The 24131-nt window shown below is 52.8% G+C and overlaps 1 protein-coding gene and 1 pseudogene across 4 annotated transcripts in view; one reads left to right on the plus strand and one right to left on the minus strand.

The window, feature by feature from the left end:
- Positions 1–7164, minus strand: part of LOC147574128 (TAR DNA-binding protein 43 pseudogene) — a 71977-nt pseudogene extending 64813 nt beyond the window's left edge.
- Positions 7165–8539: 1375 nt separating this feature from the next.
- Positions 8540–24131, plus strand: part of ATP2A3 (ATPase sarcoplasmic/endoplasmic reticulum Ca2+ transporting 3) — a 34303-nt gene continuing 18711 nt past the window's right edge. The window contains exons 1-8 of one of the 4 annotated variants that reach the window (XM_086686269.1): positions 8540–8869; positions 18743–18760; positions 19044–19126; positions 20625–20729; positions 20918–21056; positions 21348–21428; positions 21510–21595; positions 23177–23641. In XM_086686269.1, coding sequence (XP_086542395.1) covers positions 8752–8869; positions 18743–18760; positions 19044–19126; positions 20625–20729; positions 20918–21056; positions 21348–21428; positions 21510–21595; positions 23177–23641 — 1095 coding nt within the window. In that variant the 5' untranslated portion in view covers positions 8540–8751. Of the gene's footprint in view, positions 8870–18463; positions 18489–18742; positions 18761–19043; positions 19127–20624; positions 20730–20917; positions 21057–21347; positions 21429–21509; positions 21596–23176; positions 23642–24131 lie in introns of those variants that run through there. The other 3 variants (XM_025915770.2, XM_025915762.2, XM_086686267.1) reach the window with 3 other exon arrangements.

Consider the following 24131-nt stretch of genomic DNA (forward strand, 5'->3'; position numbering starts at 1 on the left):
ACAGCATGGGCAAAGGCAGAAAGAGGGGAATTGTTGGAGCAAGAAAGGAGAAAATAAACCAATGTGATTGGGTTTAAGGTGTTGAGGGGGCAGGAAAACAAGATAAGGTTGGCAGGCTGAAGAGTTGATCTCTTTCTTTCTTTCTTTCTTTCTTTCTTTCTTTCTTTCTTTCTTTGAGAGACAGAGAGAGAGAGAGAGAGAGAGAGAGAGAGAAAGAGCGTGAGCAGGGGAGGGGCAGACAGAGGATCCCAAGTGGGCTCTGGGCTCACAGCAGCAGGCCCAATGTGGGGCTTGAACTCATGAGCCGCAAGATCACAACCTGAGGCAAAGTCAGACACTCAACTGACTGCGTCACCCAGGCGCCGCTGAGGAGTTGATCTTATTCCCCAATAAGACCATAGGAAGCCATGGAAGACACTTGAACAGGAGAGTGTTAGTTAGCATGACTTTTTTAGGAAGAGAAATCTGGTAGCAGCAGCAAAAGGAGGCAGGCATACCCTCACATGATATGCTCCCCATTTCCTGAGGTCTGGGGTGTCTCTGCCCACCACTGGGAGAAAGTGGACAACTTCCTCTCCTCAGCCTGGCCAGGGAGATAAGGTGGCAAGGACAGGAAGTTGTCTTAAGGAGCTGAGGAGTTGGCAGCCTGGCCAAAGCCCCCACCCCCACCCTGTGCAGGGTGTCCTTGTAGAGGTAAATTCAGGGGAAGGAGACCAGGCCCCTCAGGCCAAAATGCAACGATCCAGGTGTCCTGGGCTGGCTGAGGGGCCCTTGGGTGCCTGCTCTGTCCTGCTGCTGACAGGTCTGCACTTCCCGTGCCCTTGAAGACCAGGTATGCTCCTGTTCCAGGAAGAGGTTCTGGAGTTTTCCTACCTCAACTCTGTCATGCAAACACCCTCCCTGACACCTCCTGGAAACAAAGGTGAGTCAGACCAGACATCTGCCCTCAAGGGTATCAACAGGCCAGGGAGCAGAGCAGACAATGGACACCAGGGTGCTGTGAGCCTGATGGGGTCATGCGGGCTACCAGAGCCCTGTTGGCCTCACTGATGAGAAGTGGCTTCCAAGCCTTAAGAACTAGTAGGGAGCAGCACTAAAAGATGGACGGGTGTTCCAAGCAGAGGGGACGACTGAATAAACAAAGATTCAGAGGCAAGAAACTTCCTATTGTGTGCAATGACCTAGATGTGGCCCCCGTGTGGCAACCATGGGAGGCAGGAAGTAGTGCGGCTGAATGGTGGGCTGGGAAATCTAGATACCCTCTTAGAGGCAAGGTTGAGGGGAGATGACACGGTGAAGGTCCCCATCTTAGAGCACAGGGAGAGGCTGAAGGGAGAGGTTATACAAGTGGCTCCAGGCCAGGTGGGGCTCCGGCCCAGGAGGACTGGTGGGCGTGCTTACATGGGGTCCCCAAGCCCAAAAGATCAAAATAAAAGAACTTGGCATCAGAGAGAAGATAGCAGACAGGAGCATCTCCCGGTCTGAACAGTTGGGAGCCAGTCTTTCCTGCCCCGCCAGAGGGGACTGTTCAAGTAGGTGGAGGTAGGAGGATAAGACAGTGGACTTAGAATTGGTGCTCAGCAGCAGGGTCTTAGGGAGCCTGGGACACCTGCTGGCTGGGCCTGGATGACGCTGGTGAAGAGGAAATGAGGTTCCCAGGTCTCTAGGGCTGTTTGCATTTTCAGTCAAACCATTTACAAACCAAAGTGGGGCAGTGGCAGGGCAACCCCGGCCTCTCTGTCTTCTCAAAGGACTGCACTGCCTCAGTCCCTCCCACAGCCAGCACTGATGTGACAGACGGGAGCCTGAGGCCCAGAGACAGCAGGCACCTCCAAGGCCTCACAGAAAAGCCTACTTTACACAGGCTGTCCCTCAGCCCAGATCACTTTTCCCTCCCCTGTTCCTTCAGATTTCCCCTGTTCCTTCCTCTGGGAGATCTTCCCTGAGCTCCCTGATTGAGAGAACCCCCTCCTGACCATGTGTCAAGACTCTGATGGCCACCCTGCAGTCTGTTTCTATGTGTGGTTAGTTGGGATTAATGACTGAGGGACAAACCTCAGGGAGAACAGGGGCCATCCCTCTAGGGCCTGGCACTGTCTCTGGTACATGCTGGGTCCTTGTTAAATATTTTAGAAGAAGGGAGGGAGGGAGAAAGGGAAGCCTTTCTCTGGCCTCATTCAGAGCCCATCAAAAGTGTGCAGGGAGGAGAGCAAATACACAGGACTGAGGTAGCCAAGGAAGTGAGTTTCCCAAGTGGAGAGAGATTTTAGGGAGAGGAGCCTAGGAGAGCAGTCCAGGCCAGGGGAACAGCGTGAACAAAGAGGTGGAGCTGGAATGCACAAGGCCAGTTTGAGGAATTTTGAGACCAGTTTACCTAGAGATGCCAACCGGTAAAGGGCTGTGATTGCTGGGTTGAAGAGTTTGGACTTTACCCTGAAGTAATAGGGAGCTAAGAAAGGTTCATAAGCAGAGGAATGAACTCATGAAACCACCAGCTCAGTCAGGCCATCTGTATACGCAGAGGTAGGTCTGGAAGCGGGGAGACCAGGGAGGAGGCTTGAGAGAGAAGGTGGGGCTTGAGCTCAGGCAGTGATAATAAAGTAGGAGGCAGGAAGAATAGAGCAGGCAGGAGACCACCCTTCTCCACTGGTCAAAGCTCCATTCACCTCGTGCTTTGGGAGGGGCTTCCAGGTAGGTAGACTGGTGGGGTGTTTAGGAGCCTGGGCTCTGGAGTCAGAGTAGCCCAGGTTTGAAACCCAGCTGTGTGCCCTTGGGCAAGTCCCCTGGGCCCTCAGAGCCTCTCTTTGTCTAGGAAATGAGAACAGGGCTGGCAACATAATTTGTAGGGCCAGTGCAAAATGAAATGTGGAGCCCCCCTCTAAAAAAGAGGGTGAAGGGGCGCCTAGGTGGCTCAGTTGGTTAAGCATCCAACTTCAGCTCAGGTCATGATCTCGTGGTTTGTGAGTTCGAGCCCCATGTCGGGCTCTGTGCTGATACCTCACAGCCTGGAGCCTGCTTTGGGTTCTTTGTCTCCCTCTCTCTCTACCCCTTGCTCTCTCTCTCTCTCTCTCAAAAATAAATAAACATTAAGAAAAAATTTCTATAAAAAAAGAGGGGGGGAATGTGCCATTGTCCATTATACATTGTACAAAGCTTTTCCTTCTGCAATCTCTGCTTTACTGGTCATGATGGGGTGTTTTTTTTTTTTTTGTTTTTTTTTTTTTTTTTTTTTTTTAATTTGCTATTCACTCTTCTAAGTAAAGGAAAATGAAAAATTTAAATTATTAGCCTGAATTGTACCATTCATCTTTATTTTGTGCAATGCCAGTTTTAAACGCAAAATTGAGAGCATTTCACTCATATGTTCAATCACTAAAATGACACCAATTGTATTTCATAGCTGGTGTGTGCATATGTGGGCCCAGCACACTTCCACTGTGCAACTCTGCCGTGCATGCATATATATGTGGTTTGGACCAGAACAGCGGGAATGCTGCACAATACTTACTCACTGTTTTCATTTCACTTCTTGACATGGGTGAATCCTAGCCCTTGGGCTTACAGATGAGTAAGGATATACTAAAAGAAAAGGGAACTCTGGGTTGCCCTCTCTTTCCCCTTTCTTCTATGGCATCCTTTCTTTCTTTCTTTCTTTCTTTCTTTCTTTCTTTCTTTCTTTCTTTCTTTCTTTCTTTCTTCTTTCTTTCTTTCTTTCTTTCTTTCTTTCTTTCTTTCTTTCTTTCTTTCTTTCTTTCTTTCAAGTTGTTTTATTTATTTTGAGAGAAAGAGTGAGCAGGGGAGGAGCAGAGAGAGAATCCCATGCCATGCAGGCTCTGCACCATCAGCATGGAATAGGGCATCCTTTCTAATTTAAGTGGTTGGCAAATGCTGGGAAGTATCATGAGTGAGGAAGTGTTTCTTAGGATACTATTGCCTTCTTTTTGCTTTTGAAGCAAGTTCTGGTTCAAAGGCAAAGCATGGCCTATCAGGGTGGTCAGCACTCCCACTTACTCAGTTGTAGACATAACACGCTTGCTTTATACCCAGTTTGAGTCTCACTGAACTCCCATGCATCATGAGTCCACCAGAATTCTGAGCTCATAGAGCATCACAAACTCTATATTTGAATGGGACAGCATATTTGGCATAGCCTCTCGGCTTACATACATGCTCTGTTGACTTCATTTACAAAGTGTAAGTTCAGAGATAAAATTATGCAGAATTACGAGACAATGATAGCAGAGCATTAACCAAGCACCAGACCCTGCGTAATCATACACTTTATATGCCCATGTAGCCGGGAATAATAATAACAACCCCAGTGTTGTTGTGGGGATTAAATGAGATGATATGGGAAAAGAACTTAGCACAGGGCCTGGCACACGGTGACTCTTCACCTCAGGTGACAGGCAAGAGGCATATCAGAGTGCTGGGGCACAGCGCTCAGGCCAGCCAATGAGGCTCTAGGACAAGGCCCAGAGGAGGGACATCTGGGAAACCTTCCTCTGTTGGTCCCATGTTTTTCATCTTCGTTTCTGGCTGCTCCTTCTCCATCTCCCCTGCAAGTCCCTATCCCACTCCTATAAGAGTAAGAGTAATGCTAGGAACCATTTATTGAGCACGTACTACTTCTGGACACCATATTTTACCAACATCCATCAGTTAGTTCCCACAGCAGCTCTTTAAGGCCGTTTCCAAATGGCAGAAGCCCTTACTAAGAAAGGAATTTACTGACTCACGCAACTGAAAAAAAAAAAAACAAAACAAAAAACTAGGGATGGACTGATTGCAGGTAGATGTCATCAGAAATTTGCCTTTCTCCATCTCTCTACTTCTCTTTGTGGTAACTTCATGGCGGGAAAATTCTACTCTCATGGTGGCAATATGGCTGCCAGCAACACCAAACTTACATTGCACCAGATTCACCACCACTTTAGGGACATAATAACAATATTTTCCCTAATATTCTCATAAAAATCCAAGTCAATGGCTCTGATTGGCCAACTTCTGGTCACATGCTTGTCCTGAACCAATCAGTCGCTATGGCCAGGGAGTTATAGGCCCCTCCTTGGCTAGAACAGAGTCAAAGACCACCCCTAGATCTAGGAAATGGGATCAGTTCTAAGGGAACCACAAGGAATGAGGGAGGAGCAGGGAAGATTCTAATAAAGAAAACCAAGCAAGGAGGATGGATGCTGGGTTTCATCAATCCTGGAAGTGGGTCATTATTATCTCCATATATGGCTAAGACTACCTATTCACCAGACTAGTTTTCTCTTCTTTCTTAAATATATATATTTTTTATTTGAGAGAAAGAGAGAGAGAGAGCACACACGAGTGGGGGAGAGGAGCAGAGGAAGATAGAGAGAGTCATAAGCAGCCTGCAGGCCCAGCGCAAGCCTGATGCAGGGCTCCATCCCACGACCCTGGGATCATGACCTGACAGGAAATCAAGAGGTGGACGCTCAACAAACTGAGCCACCCAGGCCCCCCCCCCCCCCCACTTCTTTCTAAGCACGGGTAGACTACATTTCCCAGCTCCCCCTGCAGTTAGATGTGGCCATATGACTGAATTCTGATCAATGGAACTTGAGAGAAAATGAGGTCCTCACCTTCTGGACTGCCTCATACACTGATCACCACCCTCCTTCCTCTTTCTCCTTTTGCTGACTGGATGCACGTGAGTGTGGTAACCTTGGAACCACATTGGAGATGGCAGAATCACAGAGCAGAAAGAGCCTGGGCCTCAGTGTCGCCACTCCACCAAGCAGAACACCTGCTTCAGACTTAACATGACCGAGAAATAAACTTCCATGTTGCTTAAGTCTTTACACATTTTGGAGTGACCTTGTTACAGTAGTTGACTTACCCTAATAATTACAGATGAACAAGGTGAGGTTCAGAGGGGTGAAGTGCCTTGCCCAAGGCCACACAGCCTGCAAGAAGCAGAGCCCAGATTCAAAGCCGAGCCTACCAGACTCTAGTCACAGCCCTTTGGCTGCAATAGACAAAAACCTGCTCAAACTGTGACAAATAAAGGCAGGTCTATGCAAAGTGCACAAAATTGTGCCTCATGGAATCTCGGGGAGCCAAGGGCAGAAGTACGGTAGAGGCTCTGAGGAACTTGGATGCCATTAAGCAGTCTCTATCTCTGCCTCTCTCTCCCTGTCTCTGACACCACATGGTATCTTGTCTCAATATCTTGCTTTGTGTAGACTTGGTTTTCCCTCTGCTCTCCCATTGCTGTACTTCACATGATGTTAACTCCTGCCCTCTAACTGTAGTCCAAGCGCCTATGGTCATAGGTCTGGATATAACCTCTGGCTCAACATTTAATCTCTTCGAGAGAGACTTTGATTGGCTCAGTTCACCTGCCTATGGCTGAGTGACTCCTGGCTCAGAGCCCTCCCCTCGTCACTCAGCTGGGGAGGGGGATTACATGAGCAGTTCAGGCTGCCTCCCAGGTATCCCTCTTCAGCCCCAAACCACAGCTGCCTTAAGACATCTCTACCTGGAGTCTCCCAGACCCCTCATACCCCTTGGTTCCCCACTTGGCGCCAAATATACCCCTTGATTCCTCTCCCCACATCAATCTGCTGCTCCCTTACCTCACGGCTGAACCTCTCTCCCACCCAGCTACTGATGCCAGAAACTTGGGGATTAGCTGGGACTCCTCACTATCTCTCATCACTGAATCTAATCCATTACTAGGTTCAGTCCATTGCATCCCTGTCTGTCTTGGTTCACACTGCTTCACTTTTTGTCAGGAGGATTGCAGGGTCCCTTCAGCCTCTGCTCTCCCCTTCAAAAGCTCCATCTCTTAATGCTTAAAAAGCCTTCAGTCCAAAATCCAGGCCATTATATGGACAATCAAGGTTCTCAGCGTCATAGCTCTGTCTCTCTGACCTACCTTCCTAATCCTGGTGCTCATGCTCCTTATGATCCAGCCATGCTGAAGGATTGAATCACTACCCCTGGCAGACAGCTGAGGTGTCCCACCTTCAACACTGGCTGTTTTTTTCTGACTGCAACACCCTTTTTTTCTCATGTGTCTAAGTCCTTCTAAGGAAGACCTACCTTTCCCCCATGCTCCAGCCTGGTCTCCTCAGGTGAAGTGAGGTAGGCATGTCTGTTGCCAGAGAGGCGGTAAATTCTGCCAACCATCTATCCTGTGAGAGAGTTCGAAAGAGCTGGGCCCAGGTGCCAGGACCGAAGTTCTCAGTACACGGCAGCTGGGAGGTGGGGAGGATAGACGTGCCCTTTGGACAGCATGCCTGTGACCATGTCACTTTGGCCACCAGCTGTTTGTCCAAGTGCAGATAAAGCATACACTCACTGAGTGTCTCAATGCTTAAGGAGGCATAGTGAAGATCAGACAGAGGAGGAGGAGGACCACATTCTATCCTGGCAGGGAGAGATCAGGAGCTGTGGGGTACACACGGTCGGATAGGGGTCAGCAACCAGGGCCAGGCTGAAAGCTTGGGCTTGTGTGTGCAGTTGCAGTATCTGGAAAGGCTTTCTGGCTGCACAGGAACTCACTGTAGGGTTTAGGGTTTGAACAGCTGGCTGGGTGGGCTCAATCTGGAATCTATGACCTTGTGCAGCCAAGGTGGATCCCAGAGGCTGAAGACAGCAGAGGCCAGCTTGGGAGGGGGTGGGGCGTAAGAGGGCAGATGGGTGAGATTGGATGGCTCTTAAGCTGAAGGGGGTGCCTGGAGTAGACTGCTCTCTGCTCCTTCTTTTGACGGGGTGAGTGGTTTCTGCCTTCCCACAGCTCGATTCCCTGACCTGCAACTCCTTCTCTTGGCACCCCTTAGAGAGGCTGGAACTCAGGGAGCGCTGGAGTGGGGGTTCCTAGGTCCCTCCCCATCCCTGACTCAGGGTCACTCTCCCTGGGGACCCTGGCCAGAGGCCTCCACCCCAGCCCCTCAGGCCTCTAGGGAGCCCCACCCCCACCTTGGCAGATACATTTCCTGCTGGGGTAAGACTGTGAGTCTAAGGTAATGAGACTGATTTTCTTTCTCATACACTGGTTCATTGTTAGAGGTTCGGTTGTATGAGGAATAACCATGCATCGCTGACCATTTGGAAGAGATCAAGAAAGCACAGACATCAAAAGAAGAAAACATCAAGTAATCTCCGCAGTAGTTGCGCTTATTCACAGGCTTTTGGGTTCTCTCTAGACCCAGGGTCCTCCTTTGCATAATTCAAGTTCGGGGATAGGAAGCCATTCTATGGACACCTCCATTTTGCAACTCCCCAGGACCCAGGAAGGCTCAAAAGAGGACAGCCCTGAGAATCGTGCTCCGCAGCCCGCCGCAGCTCTCGGCCCTTGGTGGCGCCCAGAGCCCTGAGGACAGGGGCTGCGGACCCTCCCGGACACGCTAGGTGCGCTCCCCGCAGGAGGCCTCAGTTCCCCCTTCCGCAGAATGGGCTGGCGGCCCAGCCTCTGCGCCCCGGGGCGCTGCGGGGGCGGGGCGGGGAGGCAGCGGGCTCCTAGGGCTGCCGGAAGGGGTGTGAGTGCGGGGGCGGGCTCCACGCCGCCCCGCCCCGGGGAGGGAGCCCGGGGCGCTGCATCCTGGCGCGGGCCTCCGCCGCCGCTGCAGCCACTGCCGTCGGGAAAGGTCCCGGCGCGGACATGACCTCGCGCGCCTCTCTCCTGGGCGGGAGCTCCCGGCGCCCAGCGCAGTAGCCCCGCGAAGAGGCGGCGGACTCGACGGTGCAGACCGCGCAGAAAACCAGGCGGGCGGCATGGAGGCGGCGCATCTGCTCTCGGCAGCCGACGTGCTGCGCCGCTTCTCAGTGACGGTCGAGGGCGGCCTGAGGCCAGAGCAGGTGACTAGCGCGCGAGAGCGCTACGGCCCCAACGGTGAGAGCGTCGGCCTGGCCAGGGAAGCGGGGACCCGCAGTTTCAGTTTACTCCCCTGCGCCGCAAAGGGGAGCGGACCTCTCCGGTTCCAACCCTCGGTTACCGCAGGCGGGCCGGAAGCGAGGGCTCCAGAAACTTCTGCAGATGCTCTTGGGGCACTCGGACGGGCTGCGCGGCCACCTTCGCGTGGGGGTGCAGGGCGGGTTCCGGGTTTAGAGACCTGACTCCTGGCTGCCCTTCCCCAGGCTCAGGGATCTGTCCGGACCTTAGAGGCTTTCCACATCCACTCCCCATCCATCCACTCCCGCAAGCTTTAATCCACCCCCATCCGCGGTCAGCGCTGGGTTCCGGTCCCGCACTGCAACCTGCCCCCATTGTGCAAAGGCATTCGCCGACCTCAGCTGACCAGGGACTCTAAGACCCAGCCTCCCAGCTGGCGCAGAGGGTCTCCCCTGAGGGCTCAATAAACACCCAGAAGGTGCAATTTGTCAGCTGGCAGCCTTGGTGCCCCCACCCCCACCTTCAGGTCTTCCTCTTTCTGCAACCCAAGGCGGATGTGGCTGGCGGGAGGGAGTCGGTGGGGGCTTTGAACTGCTTAGGCGGGAGACCTACCTCCCTGGGGGTGGCAGATTCAAGGCCTCACTCAGGGAGTTGCCAGGATAGGCCTTTCCCTCCTGCGTGACCGTGACCGTGACCGTGACCGGGAGCAGCACCTGACTGCCGCTGGGCAGGGAGGGAGCGTTTATGCTGTTGCTGTTTGGGTGGAAATGGTATCATTTCTTCTTATCTTCTAAGGAGTTTGGGATTCTCCATCTGCCAAAAGGCACAAGTACCAGGTACTACCCAGATGTGGCCCAGGCACACAGGTGGGAGATGGAGGGGTCCCCTCCTCAAGTCACTTCCAGTCAGGACTTGCCACCCGCTTCATTCACCCCCAGGGTACTGTGCACAACTTTTGGGATCCAGATGGAAATATACCCCCACCCCCCCAAGTGCAACCTGGACCCACTTTGTTTTAGGACTTGGGGCCTCACCCTTTCAGGGATCCTGGCCAGCCAGAGGGGAAGGTGCTCTGGCCTGAGTGTCTTACTGCTCAGGGATGGCTTGAAAATTACAAAGAGCTGTCAGAAAGGGAGCTTTGGGTTTTGTATTGGCTTATGAAAACCACCTCTTATATAAATATTATCTTTCTGGAGCAGAAATCCTTTTCCAAAAAAATTAGTTGCTATATTTAGTTGAGCTGTGGGAGGAACTAGGCAGATAAATATTATTTAATATCCTCCATTAGTGACTTGGCAGGGAGGGTGTCATTGCTGCAAGAGGACAGGGCAGCAGGACTTTTCCCCCAACCCTGGGGTGGGGGTGGGGATGGGGGTCAGGGCAGCAGGTCTGGGGTTTCACAGCCTCTTTTGTGCCACTGTGGCCTCCAGCTTGGGAGTCCTGATTCCCAAGGAAAACTGGAGACCTAGCCCTTGGTTCTGCCTCCAGAAGCCCTGTGTGACCCTAGCCTACATCCCTCTTCTTTCTGGCTCCCATGTGTTCATTGATCCAGGAGAGGAGAGGCTGCTTAAGAAGGAGGGAGCCTTAGTTCTCCCCCATATTATTTTGTCTAGTGAGGGGCTTTGGGGGTGACCAGTCCACTGAGCATCTGTGTGAAGTGATAGATAAGGATGTTGGTGTGGTGTGTAGATCCACAAAGAGGTGGATGTGCTTTTGGAGGGTGGTAAGTAGGAAAAGTTGGGGGGGGGGCGCTGATGGGGTCCCTGGTTCCCTTGTGCCTTGATAGTGGTAATAATAAAAGGTAATGTTCACCGAGCACTTACTATGTGCCAAGCACTATTAGCACTTTTCATCTCTTATTTCTTCCCCAAAACAATTCTGTGAAAACAGCCGTTGTCATTCCCATTTTGCAGAGGAGGCAACTGAGTCACCAGGAGGTTAGACAACTCGCCCAAGGTCACATAATATTTGGTGGAGCCGGTCCTTGGTACCTGTCCCTCTCTAGCCTCCCTTTTTCTGTGTGTAGAAGGGAGTCACTGGTTCTACAGGCCTTGGGCCCCTGATGGTGGCTGTGCTAGGAGGTGGGTCAATTAGGCAGGAGCTATCCCAGCAATGCCCCCAGCCCTCACAGGGCTCTAGAGATCCCTCAGATCACTGATTGGCTTCTTCTTCAGGAAGCATTCCGGGACTCTGGAAGTCCTCAGGTTAGGAGAGGGGAGCCAGCTGCCCCTTCCCGCATCATGCTCTCTCCAACCAGCCCCAGCTGAGGAGGAGTCATCTGTGTTCTGCAGTTTCTATGGGCACTGGGGGGGGGGGGGTCTTTCCCTCTTGGGTAACCTGGAGTGGTGTCTACTTGTGTCTGGGATTGGGCTGACAGAATTTTGAACCTTAGCTCTGTCCCATTCACAGCTGTGCAATCCTGGATAAGCCACTTTTCCTCTCTGTGCCTTGGTTTCTTCGTAAGTGAGGCCGTAATAGGACCCATGTCTTGGAGTTGCTTGCGAGTGTTTGTGTGCACCAAGCCATCCCTCCTGGTAGCAGAAGAGTCTGGGCCAGGATCTGGGCCAGCTGGGTGGTGGGGTGGGCTAGACCTACAGGTGGAGGGAAACACCCCAGGGACAAGTGTCTTCCCCACCCCAGGAGTCTGTGCACCTGCAAGGTCGTTAGTGCTGGAAACCACAAGGAAGTCATTTGCTTAAGTCCTGAAGTTTGCAAATTCTGCTGGTAGAGGGAGGAAGGGAGGCTGGAAAGCAGGGGCTGGGGATCCTGTCCTACCTTCTCTAACTCCTCCCTCCTCAGAGCTGGGGGATGGGCCTCAGCAGTGCTGTGAGTCTGCCAGCTGGGAATGCCCCATACACACCGAACACAGCCTCTCCCAACCCCAGTGAACAGATGTGTCCTCTGAAACCCCAACAGGGGAGTGCACAGGAGGCCCCTGGCCCAGCACCTCTGGAGAGTGTGCCCTTCCCAGCAGGTCCCAGAGGTGCCCAGGACTCCATTTCTTTGGGGGGCTTTCTACATCCTTTCAGTTTATTTTTTGAATAAAAATGTACACACAGTACAACATTCAAAGGGTTAAAAGGTACAGTAAAGTCTCCCCAGACCTGTCCAGCCACCCAGTATTCCCAGGGTCTTGTGTCTCCTTCCCAAGGTATGCTGTGTACATACTCCTTTGGATCCTTATGATCTTTTTCACACGAAAGGGAGTGGATCGTGAGTGCTGTTCTGCCCCTGCTTTCCACGTGATAATCACTCTTGGAGATGGTGCCTTGTGGAGCATCCTGGGGCTTCCTAGTAGCTATGCAGGGTTTCATGTGGCTCTTCCGGTATTTCTTCACCTGGCTTTTGGAGGGCACTGCGATTGTTCATAGCCTCTCCTGTCACACGTCACAAGGCATATTCTTGTCCCCACATCACTTCACACACTTGTCAATATTGCCAAAGGATACATTCCTAGAAGCGGAGTTGCTGGGTAAAACAGCATGTGTACTTTACATTTTGACAGCTATTGCTGAATTGTTCTCCATAAAGTTGCACCTGTTGACCTGCCTGTTTCGTCACCCCTGCACCATTGCCATGCATCACCAGACATTCTGATCTGTGCCAATCTGATGGAAAAGTGTCCTCTCATAGTTTTACTTTGCATTTATCTGGTTACCAGTCATGTTGGGCCATTTTCCATGTATTTTGGAGCCATTTGATTTTCTTGTGTCCGTGAATGGGCTGCCCATCACCTTTGCTGGATGTGAGCCAATGCAAGAGGCAGGACTGTGTTGGGCATGTCCTACCAAGCAGGCCAACACCTGACGGCCCTGGAGAGCCCAGTGATGCGGAAGTCAGGCAAGATCCCAGAAGGTCTGGGGTGGTTCCTGTTCAAGGGAGCTAGGGAAAGGGCTCTAACAGGAACTGGAGCCTTCCATCTGTACACTGGATACAACGGCCCCAGAGCTGCAGGTGGGAGGGGTGGCTAGATTTAGATTATTGCCAGTCGTGTCTGGGCTGTGACCTTATCTCCTGCCTTCAGCCCGGGCCCCAGTTGGCTGCTGGAACTCAGGAAACCCATGTGTGTGGCCGTAGGAAACTTGGCCAAGGGGTGTGGGGCCAGGCAGGAGGAGGGGGTGAGGTCTGAGTGGTCCACCTTGCTGGGTGGCCTCAGGAAGACTTGTCCTTCCTTGGCCTCAGTGCCCTCCTCAGTGCAGACGTGGGATCCTGAGATTCCCCTGAAGGCCTTGCGGGATATGAAACGATTCTTGGATCTGAGGAAAGTGTGGTTTCCCTACAGGCATGGGAAGTTCCAGGCCTCTTAGGTCCCCCCTAGATTTCATGCCCACTGGCCCTCTTGGGCAGCCTTGGCACTCCCCCGCCCCCACCCCAGGAACAGCATCCCCTCACACCAGGAGCTCCCTGAGGCAGGACCGAGTCTGTCCACACCATGCTGGCATATAGACGTTAAGCAGACCCTTTGCCTGGGTTTTCTACTGCCAGATCAGCCAGGTAGTCTGTAGGCCTCTGCATTTGGGGAGCTGCTTCCCAAGGCCCCCTGGAGGGCAGGACCATGTTGTCCACTCTAGATAGGTCCTAGAGACCCGGACAGGGCCAGGTGAACTGGGTGCGGTCTGCCCAGTGAAGGCGTCTCCCTGATTCTGCAAGTGATAACTTAATTGCCCTGTAAACTTACTTTTGAGGAAGACCTTGGCGAGCTCTTGCCTCTCCAGGCTGGAATCAACAATTTAGAAGTTGAAATACCAGTTTCCAATGTTTTGAGATGAGAAAAAGGAGTCAAGAGGGAAGATCAGGGGAGCAGGTGATGCATGCAGCCTGGGGTAGCCTTGGCCGTATACCCCACTTCTCCTGGGCTCCAGGCTGTGGGCCCAGGGCCTTGACCTGAACAATGGGGCGACTGAGTAAACAATTCTGTGAGGCTCTTTATGGACCCAGGGGTGACTCATTCCCTCCCCGCCTTGGAAGGGCTCCCATCAGGTGGGGGTGACCGCAATACTGATGACTAGTAAGAGAAGAGCGGAGGGATGGGTGGACGGGCTTTTCCAAGAAGGCTTCCTGGAAGGCTGGGGTTTAGATGAGGAGCTGAGAAAAGGTACTCTGCACAGAAAGAATGGCCCAAGCAAAACTTTGGAGGGGAAGAAGCTTTAGCAAAACCAGGGAAGGTAGTGGCAATTCTAAGGCATCTCACTTGGCTGGCAGATGTCCAGGATATAGGAGGATTCTGAAAGGTCAGCTTGGGGCAGATCCAGGAAGGCCCTGAAGGCCATGCTAAGGTCGGTCTTTATTCCTCAGGCCAAGGGGAGCCACCATTGGTCTGTGAGCAGGACAGAGGCAGGGTCATTCACTCATTTCCAAATCTTTATTGAGCACCTTCTATGTGCCAGGCACTGTTCTAGGTGCTGAAGACACTGCACTTGACAAATTACTACTGGCATGGAGCTTACGTTTTAATAACCAATATTATAGCTAATATTTACTGAGCATTTACCATGTGCCGTGCATGTTGTTTAATCTTCACAGTGACTTCAGAAGTAGTTACTATCATTATCCCCATTTTGCAGATGGGGAAACTGAGGCACAGAGGGGGTTAATTGACTTGTCCATAGCCAAAGAACTATCAAGAGATAGAGCATGACTTGAACTTAGCCCTCTGGACCAGACTCCTTGCCCCAAGCCATGAAGCTTCTCTGATCATATACTCCCTTTTGTCCTCCAGGGCCCACAGGCTATCTTCCAGGCCCCTTCAGACCAGCCCCACATTGGGCATCTGGGGGCGTGGGCCAGCTCACTGACAGTAGTGACCTAGGGAAGGGGTTGGCTGGGAGAGTCCACCACGTACACTATTTCAGAAGAATAGTGGGGGACTGCATGCCACCGGGCTGGCCCAGCTGGGATGCGGAAGGGAATAGCACTTCCTGTTACTGTCTTTGGCTGCAGCCTGCTGAATGGCACCAAGAGGTGGGCAGGGCTGGGGCATTCTCCCCATTTAACAAATGGAGCATCTGACACTGTTGAGGGCTCAGCGCACCACCCCCTCCACATGCAGCCTGAGGATAGCAAGGGGGAACCAGCATCTTCCAGGGATGCCTGGGGAGAGGCTGGGACAGTGCTTTCCTAGCCCCTGGGTTCCCTCTGTGGCCCTAGGACCCGGTCACGTGAAGGGACAGCCCCAGGGTTGTCTGGGGTCTTGGCAGAATTTGAATTTGAAGTAGACCAGGCCTGAGCAGACGGAGCCTAGTAACCGTCAGAACACCACCTGTGAGGACAGCAGAGCCTTTGTGGGCAGGGACGATTTTGGCTAGTGGCTCTGGGATCACGACGAAGGGGTGAGCTAGTCGATGGAATCAGGGCACCCAGCCTAACAATCAGGACATAGGATGCCAAGTTTTTTCAGATGACTTTGGCTAGCGAAGGCAGTGCAACAGGGATGGGAAGGCAGAGCAGCTTAGGAGTCAGCGCAGGAGGTGCTGAGCAGGGGGTCAAGAGCCAGACTACCCGAGTTTAAAATTTTTTTGCTTACTTATTTTTGAGAGAGAGAGACAGAGCGTGAGCAGGGGAGGGGCAGAGAGAGAGGGAGACACAGAACCTGAAGCAGGCTCCAGGCTCTGAGCTGTCAGCCCAGAGCCTGATGTGGGGCTTGAACTCACGGACCGTGAGATCATGACCTGAGCCGAAGTCGGATGCTTAAACGACTGAGCCCCCCAGGCGCCCCTGGACTACCCAAGTTTAAAGCTGCCACTTCGCAGCTGTATGACCATAAAGTAGTCATTCAACCTCTCTGTGCTTCAGTTATTTACTCTGTAAAAGGGGAATAATAATGGTATCTTCCTTCTCAGGTTGTTTGAGCATCACAAGAGAGTTAATGCCCAAGAGGATGCATGGCATTTGGCACGCCCAACACTAATAATTCTGCTATAATTATTCTGCTGTGGAGTACCTTCTTATATGGTCAGCATATAGTACCCACCCCATAAAGCACTTGGCACACTGCTTGGTACATAATAGGTGCTCAGTAAATGTGGTTCTTACTAATGTTAATAATGACAGCAGCCCTTCAGGGTGGGAGTGGGTACCCCATCTTCCAAAGAGGCTCAGGATCCCACAGGGAGCCAGCTGCTCAGGCAAAACTAGAAGCATGTGCACTGCATGTACAGGGACGGGCAGGGCATCTTCTGTGACCTCGTGGCTGGCTGAGCCTCCCCCAAGGGCAGTGGGTAGGTTAGAAGGGGAACCTTGTGGTAGAGGCCAGGTCTGGGGAGAAGGGGGTATCAGTCAGGATCAGCTAGGTTATGCTGCAGTAACAAACCCCGTATCTCAGTGGCTGAAAACAGTACAGGTCATTTCTTGCTCACGCTGTAGATCTGTATGTCAGTGGCAGGTCGTCTGGGGGCTTTGTGTCTCCTGTACTCTGTGATTCTGATTCACAGAGCAGACACGTCTCACGGGTTGCTGGTTGTTGTAGCAGAAGGACAAAGAGCTCCGGATCTTCACTGTCCAATGCTATAGCCACTAGCCTTGTTTGGCTGTTTAAATGTAAATGAATGAAAATTAAGTGAAATTTAAAATTCACCTACTCAGCCACACTAGCCACATTCCCAATGCTCAATAGTTAACATGTGGTTAGTGGCTACTGTATGGGACAGTGCAGCTAGAGGACGCTTCCATCATCACAGAAAGTTCCACTAGACAGTACCCTTCTAAATAGAGAGTCTCCTGCCACCAATTTAATGCCCCCGCCCAGAACTAACATGCATCCTTCTTTTTGTAACTTGCACAAGGGCCAGAAAGTGCAGTCATACTATGTGCCCGCAAGGTGGGGACAATCAGAAGCATTTGGAGAACAAACGGCCACCAAAGAGTGGATCCTGAGTCAGATGTTGGGTCAGAGAGCAGAAGGGGAGAACTTGACAGATGACTGAGGCAGGCAGAGGGCAGCTTGGGGGGAATTCGAGCTGGTACGTGTGCCCTGGGACAATGCTTCCCAACCCCAGGCCTTGACCCTGCCCAGAAAAAATGCCCTCAGGAGTATGGTAGCCTAAAGGCTACATGCCTGACAGAGGGAGGCGTTAGGGAGACAGCAGGAGGGATTCGGGTGAGACTTATGGATAAACTCCCATTGGTCAGGAACCCCGAACATCCCCACAGAGGCGGGGGGGTTCGGGAGTCTCCTGAGTAGAGCACAGCTGAAGCAGGCTGAGGTGTGCCATGAGGTTGGAAATATTCTGTGCCAAGACTGGGGCATGGCAGACATGACCTCTAAAGGACCCCGCTGGATTGGAGAACTGGCCCAGAAAACTAGGCCTGGCCCTCCCCCTGCCTTTCCTGTTCACTTCAGCTAAATAGATCAGAAGGAAAAAGTCTGTTTGATTTTAATCTCAATGCAGGACACTGGAGATTACATTTTCCACGGAAAATGTCAGCCGTTGCCTAAAATAGGACCAGAAAATATATTTTTAGGTTATGTGTTTCCCTCCTGGATTTCTGCATCCCAGTGGGCTGCTTGATACTCTCCATGGTTCAGCTGCCGGATGCCCCAGATCCTCCGAACAGGTGGTCTGGGGAGAGGCCTCCCACAGGGAGAATGGTTGCGGGTATTCGAGCTCAAAACAGGTGGACAGATACAAGGACCTGTGCCAAGAAGGAAGAAGAGGAAGGGAGAGCCAGCCTAGGTTAGAGCCTCAGAGTCCACGTTGTTGACAAGCTCCCAGGTGATGCCAGCGCTGCTAGCCCAGAGACAGGCCAATGAGTAGCAGGGCTCAGGGAGGCTCAGTCTGGGAGGAGCCTCAGGCCTCAACAGAGCCTGACTTCAGCCCTTGGAGGGAGAAGCCCATTGGACTCCACCCTTTGAGTCCCAGCTCCTGTCCCTTCCCCTAGACTTACCTACTTGCTCTGTGACCTTGTTCAAGCCGCTTTTCCACTCTGGATCTCAGTTCCTGTACCTGTGGAACAGGGTGAGCATTCCTGCCCTGTCTCCCCTTTAGGCTGTTGGGAAGATTCAAAGACTCCAGGTAGTGAGGCAGCCGGCTCGCCTGGAATAAAAGGTCCTTCAGGAAATGGAGGAGATAAAAATAGAGCTTGTAAAGTGACAGCAGGTGGTGGTGGTGTTTGGGAACATCATTCCTCAAACTGTTCTACGGGTCACAGACCAGGCGTGTGGGATGGATCTTCATGGAGTTTGCCCAGAGTGGAGGGTTTGGGGGTGGGGGGGGGGACAAGGTGAGACTCAGCCTCTAGGAACTTAACCATGGCAGGGTGCCTGGGATGCTGGCTGCTGAGGTTGTGTCCAAGGGAACCCCCAGGTATGGGGGACTCAGCAGGCTGGCTGTGCTATAGACCTTGTCCAAGTATTCCCAGGGGACCAGGTAAGTCAGAAGTAGCCTGAGCTAAAATCAAGTAAAATTTTAAATTTTACTTAATTTTCATTCATTTAAATTTGAGGGAGGGGCTACCTTGCCATGGCCATAGAGGACATTGAACAGGATTGGGCAGCCGTCTGAGAAAGAGCAGTGCAGGGGAGCTATCAGCTCACTGGTGACCTTTGGGGTCCCTTCTCTTCAACAGTTTGCTCAGTTTCTCTGTGCAGTGGAGGGGGGTCTAGAAGGACCCATGTCCCAAGGTGAGCCATGCCATACCATGCCATACCAGATCTTCCTCAACCAGAGTGGGGTGAAGCGAGGGGAGCAATGGAAGCCTCTGTGCTCAGACCATCCATTCTGTGACCTCAGAGAGCTGTGGGGACATCTCTCGACCATCATGGTGGTCTGGGTAGGCATAGTGGGGAGGGACTGCTGAGACTCCTCCACGGCCCCACTGCATAACCCGATTATCTCTTGTCTCCTCATGGCTCCTGTGACTGCCTGGATCCCACAGAGCTCCCAACTGAAGAAGGTAAGGCTTGGGCCAGGGTGGGCTGCAAGGCCACCAGGCAACATTCTTGGGCCATTCACTGTCAGGTTGTAGCCTTCCCTCTCCCCAACAGAGTGAGGCTTTGCCAAGCCCCCCCCCCCCCCCCCCCCAGTATCACCCACCTGTGCCTGTAGGGCCTCAGGCTCTCAGTCTTTAAATAGTATGGAGGGAGTGGGCCAGGTGGTCTCTGAGGCGGTGCCAGCTCTGAATGGGGGCAAGTCACTTGGTAAGGAATCCAGGCTTCACCTAGTACTCTGGTTCTCAGGGAAGTCCCTGTGGGAGCTGGTGCTGGAGCAGTTTGAAGACCTCCTGGTGCGCATCCTGCTGTTGGCTGCCCTGGTCTCCTTCGTAAGTAAGGCCCCCGTCCCAAGCATCAGTCTTCCCGGAAGGGAAGGCCAGGTTGGGGCAGTGCTCAGAGGCCTAGGCTCTGAATCACAGGTCTGTCCTCTTAGCCATGGGCATCCCTGGACCGCTACACACCTCTTGCCTTGCTCAGACTTCAGCTTCCCTCAAAGCCTGCCTCCCCAGTGGTATTCCCTAGTTGTGACAATCAAATGTCTCTCGGGGTACCTAGGTGGCTCAGTTGGTTAAGCGTCTGACTCTTGGTTTCAGCTCAAGTCATGATGTCACAGGTTCATGGGATCAAGCCCTGCATTGGGCTCTGTGCTGACAGGACAGAGCCTGCTTGGGATTCTTTCTCTCTCTCTCTCTGCCCCTCCCCCCTCATGCGCATGCATGAGTGCACACATGTGCTGTCTCTCAAAATAAATAAATAAAACATTAAAAAAAAAGTCTCCCTATGTTGCCAAATTATCCCTGGTGGTGGAGTGCCCTTTCCATGGTTCCCAATGCCCCACAGAAGAATTTGGACCTTAACCTCTTACAGCTTCTCTGTGGCTGCTTCTCTCTTTACTCTTCCGCTATTTTCACTGCCTGAAACCCTCCTGGACCTGTAGGATCAGGGGCCCAGGGTGGAGCTGTGGGGGGGGGGGGGGGGACGGTGATTGTCACTGATGGCTGAGCAGCAGAAACCCAAGGGTAATGCAGGGAAATGGCCCCCTGGGAGTGGACACAGTTCCTGCTGTTGGCCCTGTGCCCAGCAGGGCCTGGGGAGGAGACCTCATGTAGGTAACATGGAGTGCGGGGCAGCGGGGGCCCAGCCAGCTGTATCTGGCCTTCCTGGCAACTGAGGACTCCTCCAGAGGAAAAAAAAAACCCTATCTATGCAGGTGCCTACAACAGCTTAGCCAAAAGGGTGCTGATACTCCTCTACAGTACAGATGGACACACTGAGACCCGTGGAGGGGAGTAACAAGTACCCACTTGGGCCAAGAGGTGGGAATGGGACTTTAACCAGGTCTTTTGCCTCCAGGCCTGGACTCTGACTGAAATTATGCTTCTCTGGCCAGTGGACTTCAGGCATTAGTCCGCAATGGGATCAGCTGGGTTTGTTCAAACATAGACTGTTGGGGCCTCACCCCAGACTTTCTGACTCAGGAGAACTGAGATGGACCCTGAGAATTGCATTTCTAACAAGTTCCCAGATGCTGCTGCTGCCGCCAGTCTGGCATCACACTTGGAGAACCACAGCTGGGCACGCTGGCAGCTGTATAACCGCCCCTTGTCCTGAAAGTCGGCTGGGTGGGATGTGGGCCATGACAGTCACTAACTGCAAGAGCTGAGTGTTCTAAGCCAGAGCCTCAGAGCAGCCCTCTCCAAGCCCAGGGCGCCCTGGGGGGATCTCTCCCAAAGCAGGAGAGCAGACAGGAGATCCGGGGTGTGAAGGAAACGGTGAGCAGACCCTGGCGCACATCGTAGTCCCAGCTCACCAACTCTCACTCCATAGGTCCTGGCCTGGTTTGAGGAGGGCGAGGAGACCACAACAGCCTTCGTGGAGCCTCTGGTCATCATGCTGATCCTCGTGGCCAATGCCATCGTGGGCGTATGGCAGGTGGGAGGTAGAGGTGGGCTGGACCCTGGGGTGTCCCAGCTGCTGGATGTGACCGCCACTTGGTGTTCGAGTCCCGCTGCAGGTCCTTCTGCTTCTAGCTGTATCCCAGGCCCCAAGGGTGTCATTACAAGGGGTCAGCCAGCTAGGGCCAATAGGGACAGACCACCTACCTGCCTCATATTCTGCAGGAACGCAATGCTGAGAGTGCCATTGAGGCCCTGAAAGAGTATGAGCCTGAGATGGGTAAGGTGATCCGCTCGGACCGCAAGGGCGTGCAGAGGGTCCGCGCCCGGGACATCGTCCCTGGAGACATCGTGGAAGTAGCAGGTACACTGGGGGCCTCTTTTCATTATGTGATGCTGGCGAGCCCATCCCTCCCTTTGTCCCCATCTTTCTGGCTGTATACACAGAGCGGGGTGGCTGCTGGATCCCTCCAAAGCTTTTTGGCCAAAACCCCGTTGGACAGATATGGAGACTGTAGGCCAGGGAGCAGCACCTATCTCAGGGATCACAGCTCAGGCCCTTGCCTCTCAGCCCCAGTCTTGGTTCCTGGCAGCTCTCCTGGCTTTGCTAGGGGGTGGTGCCTAAAGCCACACTCAGCCAACTCTCTCCCCACAGTGGGAGACAAAGTGCCCGCTGACCTCCGCCTCCTCGAGATCAAGTCCACCACTCTGAGAGTGGACCAGTCCATCCTGACAGGTGAGGCCTGGAGAGCAGGGGCTAGGTCAGGGGGTGGGGGTGTCTTCACATAAGGCTTCTCATTTCTGATTCCACAACCAGGTGAATCCGTGTCTGTGACCAAACACACAGATGCTATCCTGGATCCCAGAGCTGTGAACCAGGACAAGAAGAACATGCTATTCTCTGTAAGTCCCTGGGATGGCTGGACACTGCTAATAAAAACAGTAACATTTAGATGAATCAGTTAAGCCCTACAAAAAGAACTTCATCGATTATTGACAATATGTACAAATTTATGGTATTAGTGATAGCTTCTGTTTACTGAAGGCTGTGTGCCTGGCACTATTCTAAGCCCTTTACGTGTATTTATTCCTCACACTGCTTTTGAAATGAGTACTCTTATTCTTCACGTTTTCCAGCAAGGAAACAGGCACAGAGAGGGTAAGTAAATTGCCCAAGGTCACACAGCCAGTGAATGGCAGAGCTGGGATGTGAACTCAGACGCTCGGAGTCCAGAGCTTTTCCTCCTACCTGCTAGGCTTTACCCTGCCTTAATCTATAGAGGGACAGAGCTAGCTTATAATTTCCCAGTGGAGACGCCTCTAGAGAGAAGATGGTTGCCAAAGTGGTGGAGTATGGCAGAAACAGTTCATATCTCAGATGGGAAAACTGACCCCCTAAGGCAAGATGCCAGGGCCCGGTGGTTCTTTTCAGGGAGAGTGGTGGGTTCAGCCATGGTGGGAATGATATGGCCCTGTGGCCTCAGAGGTACTTAACCAGCGAAGGTTACAGGCCGCCCAGAAACAGCCAGAAGCTGAACACAGGAGCCACGATAGGTCAGGCCATTTGGCCATGTCCCAGGGCACCAAGTTATAGGGCTAGAAGACTTCCCCAGAAGTGAACAGAAATGGAGAACACAACATTTGCTCCGAGTTCTTTTTAAGAACTGCCTGCCTAGATGCATGGAAGCCTTGGACAAGCTGCTTTGGGGTGGGGAGGGACTTGACAAGGCATGCTCCAGCATCAGCAGCTGTCACTAAGCAGCCTTCTGAGGTGCACGCTCTGGCTAACTGCAGGTCATTTCCTTAGCTGAGGGGCCTGCAAATTGTGTGGGCAGGGGGATGGGAGAGTAGAAGCTGCAATGCTCAGGACAAGAGAAAAGAAACTGAGGTTGCTACTGGCACCTACCTTTTCTCCAGCCTCAGCCCAGGACACCTGTCTGAAGGTGTTTTTAGCCCCCTCAGAGAAGCTCCTTTGTGGGACCATTTTATCAAAGAGGACACAGAGGCTCAAGGCTAGCTAGCCTTTACATCATGACTTAAGGATTTTACCAGGGCCCTGGGAGTGGATGGATGTAAACTTGTTTTCTGGATTCTTCAGTAAATATTTACAGATTATTTACCTAGGATCACAGTCAGCTTTGGCACTCCTACATGGCCACATTGGCTTTTTATGAATCACATTTTGGGGGATTGGTGTTGTGCTGTGCTGGTTGATCCTATCGTCAATATTGGCCTGGTGCTTCCCCATGCTAGTCACTGGGGACGTGGTGCTGAACCAAGCCCTTGCCTTCATAGAGCTGACACTGTCATCAAGATGACAGCGATAGCTTGGTCCTACATAGCTGCATAATGCTGAGAGCACTAAGTGACACGGAGACAAAAAGCCTAGTAGGGGGATAAGCACCTTACGCCAGCCCGAAGGAGTCAGGGGTCCTCAGCCCTAACCAGGGTGCTAAGCAGCCTTCTCACCTCTCCCTTGGCCAGGGTACCAACATCGCATCGGGCAAGGCACTGGGGGTGGCAGTGGCCACAGGCCTGCACACAGAGCTGGGTAAGATCCGGAGTCAGATGGCGGCAGTGGAGCCAGAGCGGACACCGCTGCAGCACAAGCTGGATGAGTTCGGGCGGCAGCTGTCCCGTGCCATCTCTGTGATCTGTGTGGCCGTGTGGGTCATCAACATCAGCCACTTCGCTGACCCAGCCCATGGTGGCTCCTGGCTTCGTGGTGCCGTCTACTACTTCAAGATTGCCGTGGCTCTGGCTGTGGCTGCCATCCCTGAGGGCCTCCCAGCTGTTATCACTACATGCCTGGCTCTGGGCACACGGCGCATGGCACGCAAGAATGCCATTGTGCGGAGTCTGCCCTCTGTGGAGACGCTGGGCTGCACCTCGGTCATCTGCTCCGACAAGACAGGCACACTCACCACCAATCAGATGTCTGTCTGCCGGGTGAGTGGCTGCGGCCAGCTTGGGGCCCCACCGGTGTTGCCGTGTGGCGTTCAGCTGGCCGAATTCCCTCTTTGGGCTGCCCCTTGACTGCTCTTTGGCAGCGGCTGGAGGAGAGAGCCTGTGGGCTGCCCCATGGTGGGGAGCAGATCCAGGTTTTCCCGGGGCAGAGCAGCTAAGTCTGGCTGGACACGTGTCACTAGAGCCCACATGTCACTGTGGCAGGTCATTGCCTATGAAGCTCAGTTTCTTCACCTGCAGTTTGGGTTTGCAAGCTTTGGTAGACAACCGTAAAGGACACGGGAGGGGGTCAAGTGCAGCCTTGGCATCTGAGCCAGGTTCTGTCCTGCTCCACTGTGACTCTGCAGTCAACGCCTGTCACCAGATATGTCAGCTCCAGTGACCTGGGAAGGGCCAGGGCAGGAATTATTCATTTCCTGGCACTCAGTCCCAGATCCTGGGCCTGCTGCCTGCATGCTCCAGGGATTCTGGC

This window comes from Puma concolor, chromosome E1 (genome assembly GCF_028749965.1).
Source record: "Puma concolor isolate L17-30 chromosome E1, mPumCon1.1.hap2, whole genome shotgun sequence".
Lineage (NCBI taxonomy): Eukaryota > Metazoa > Chordata > Mammalia > Carnivora > Felidae > Puma > Puma concolor.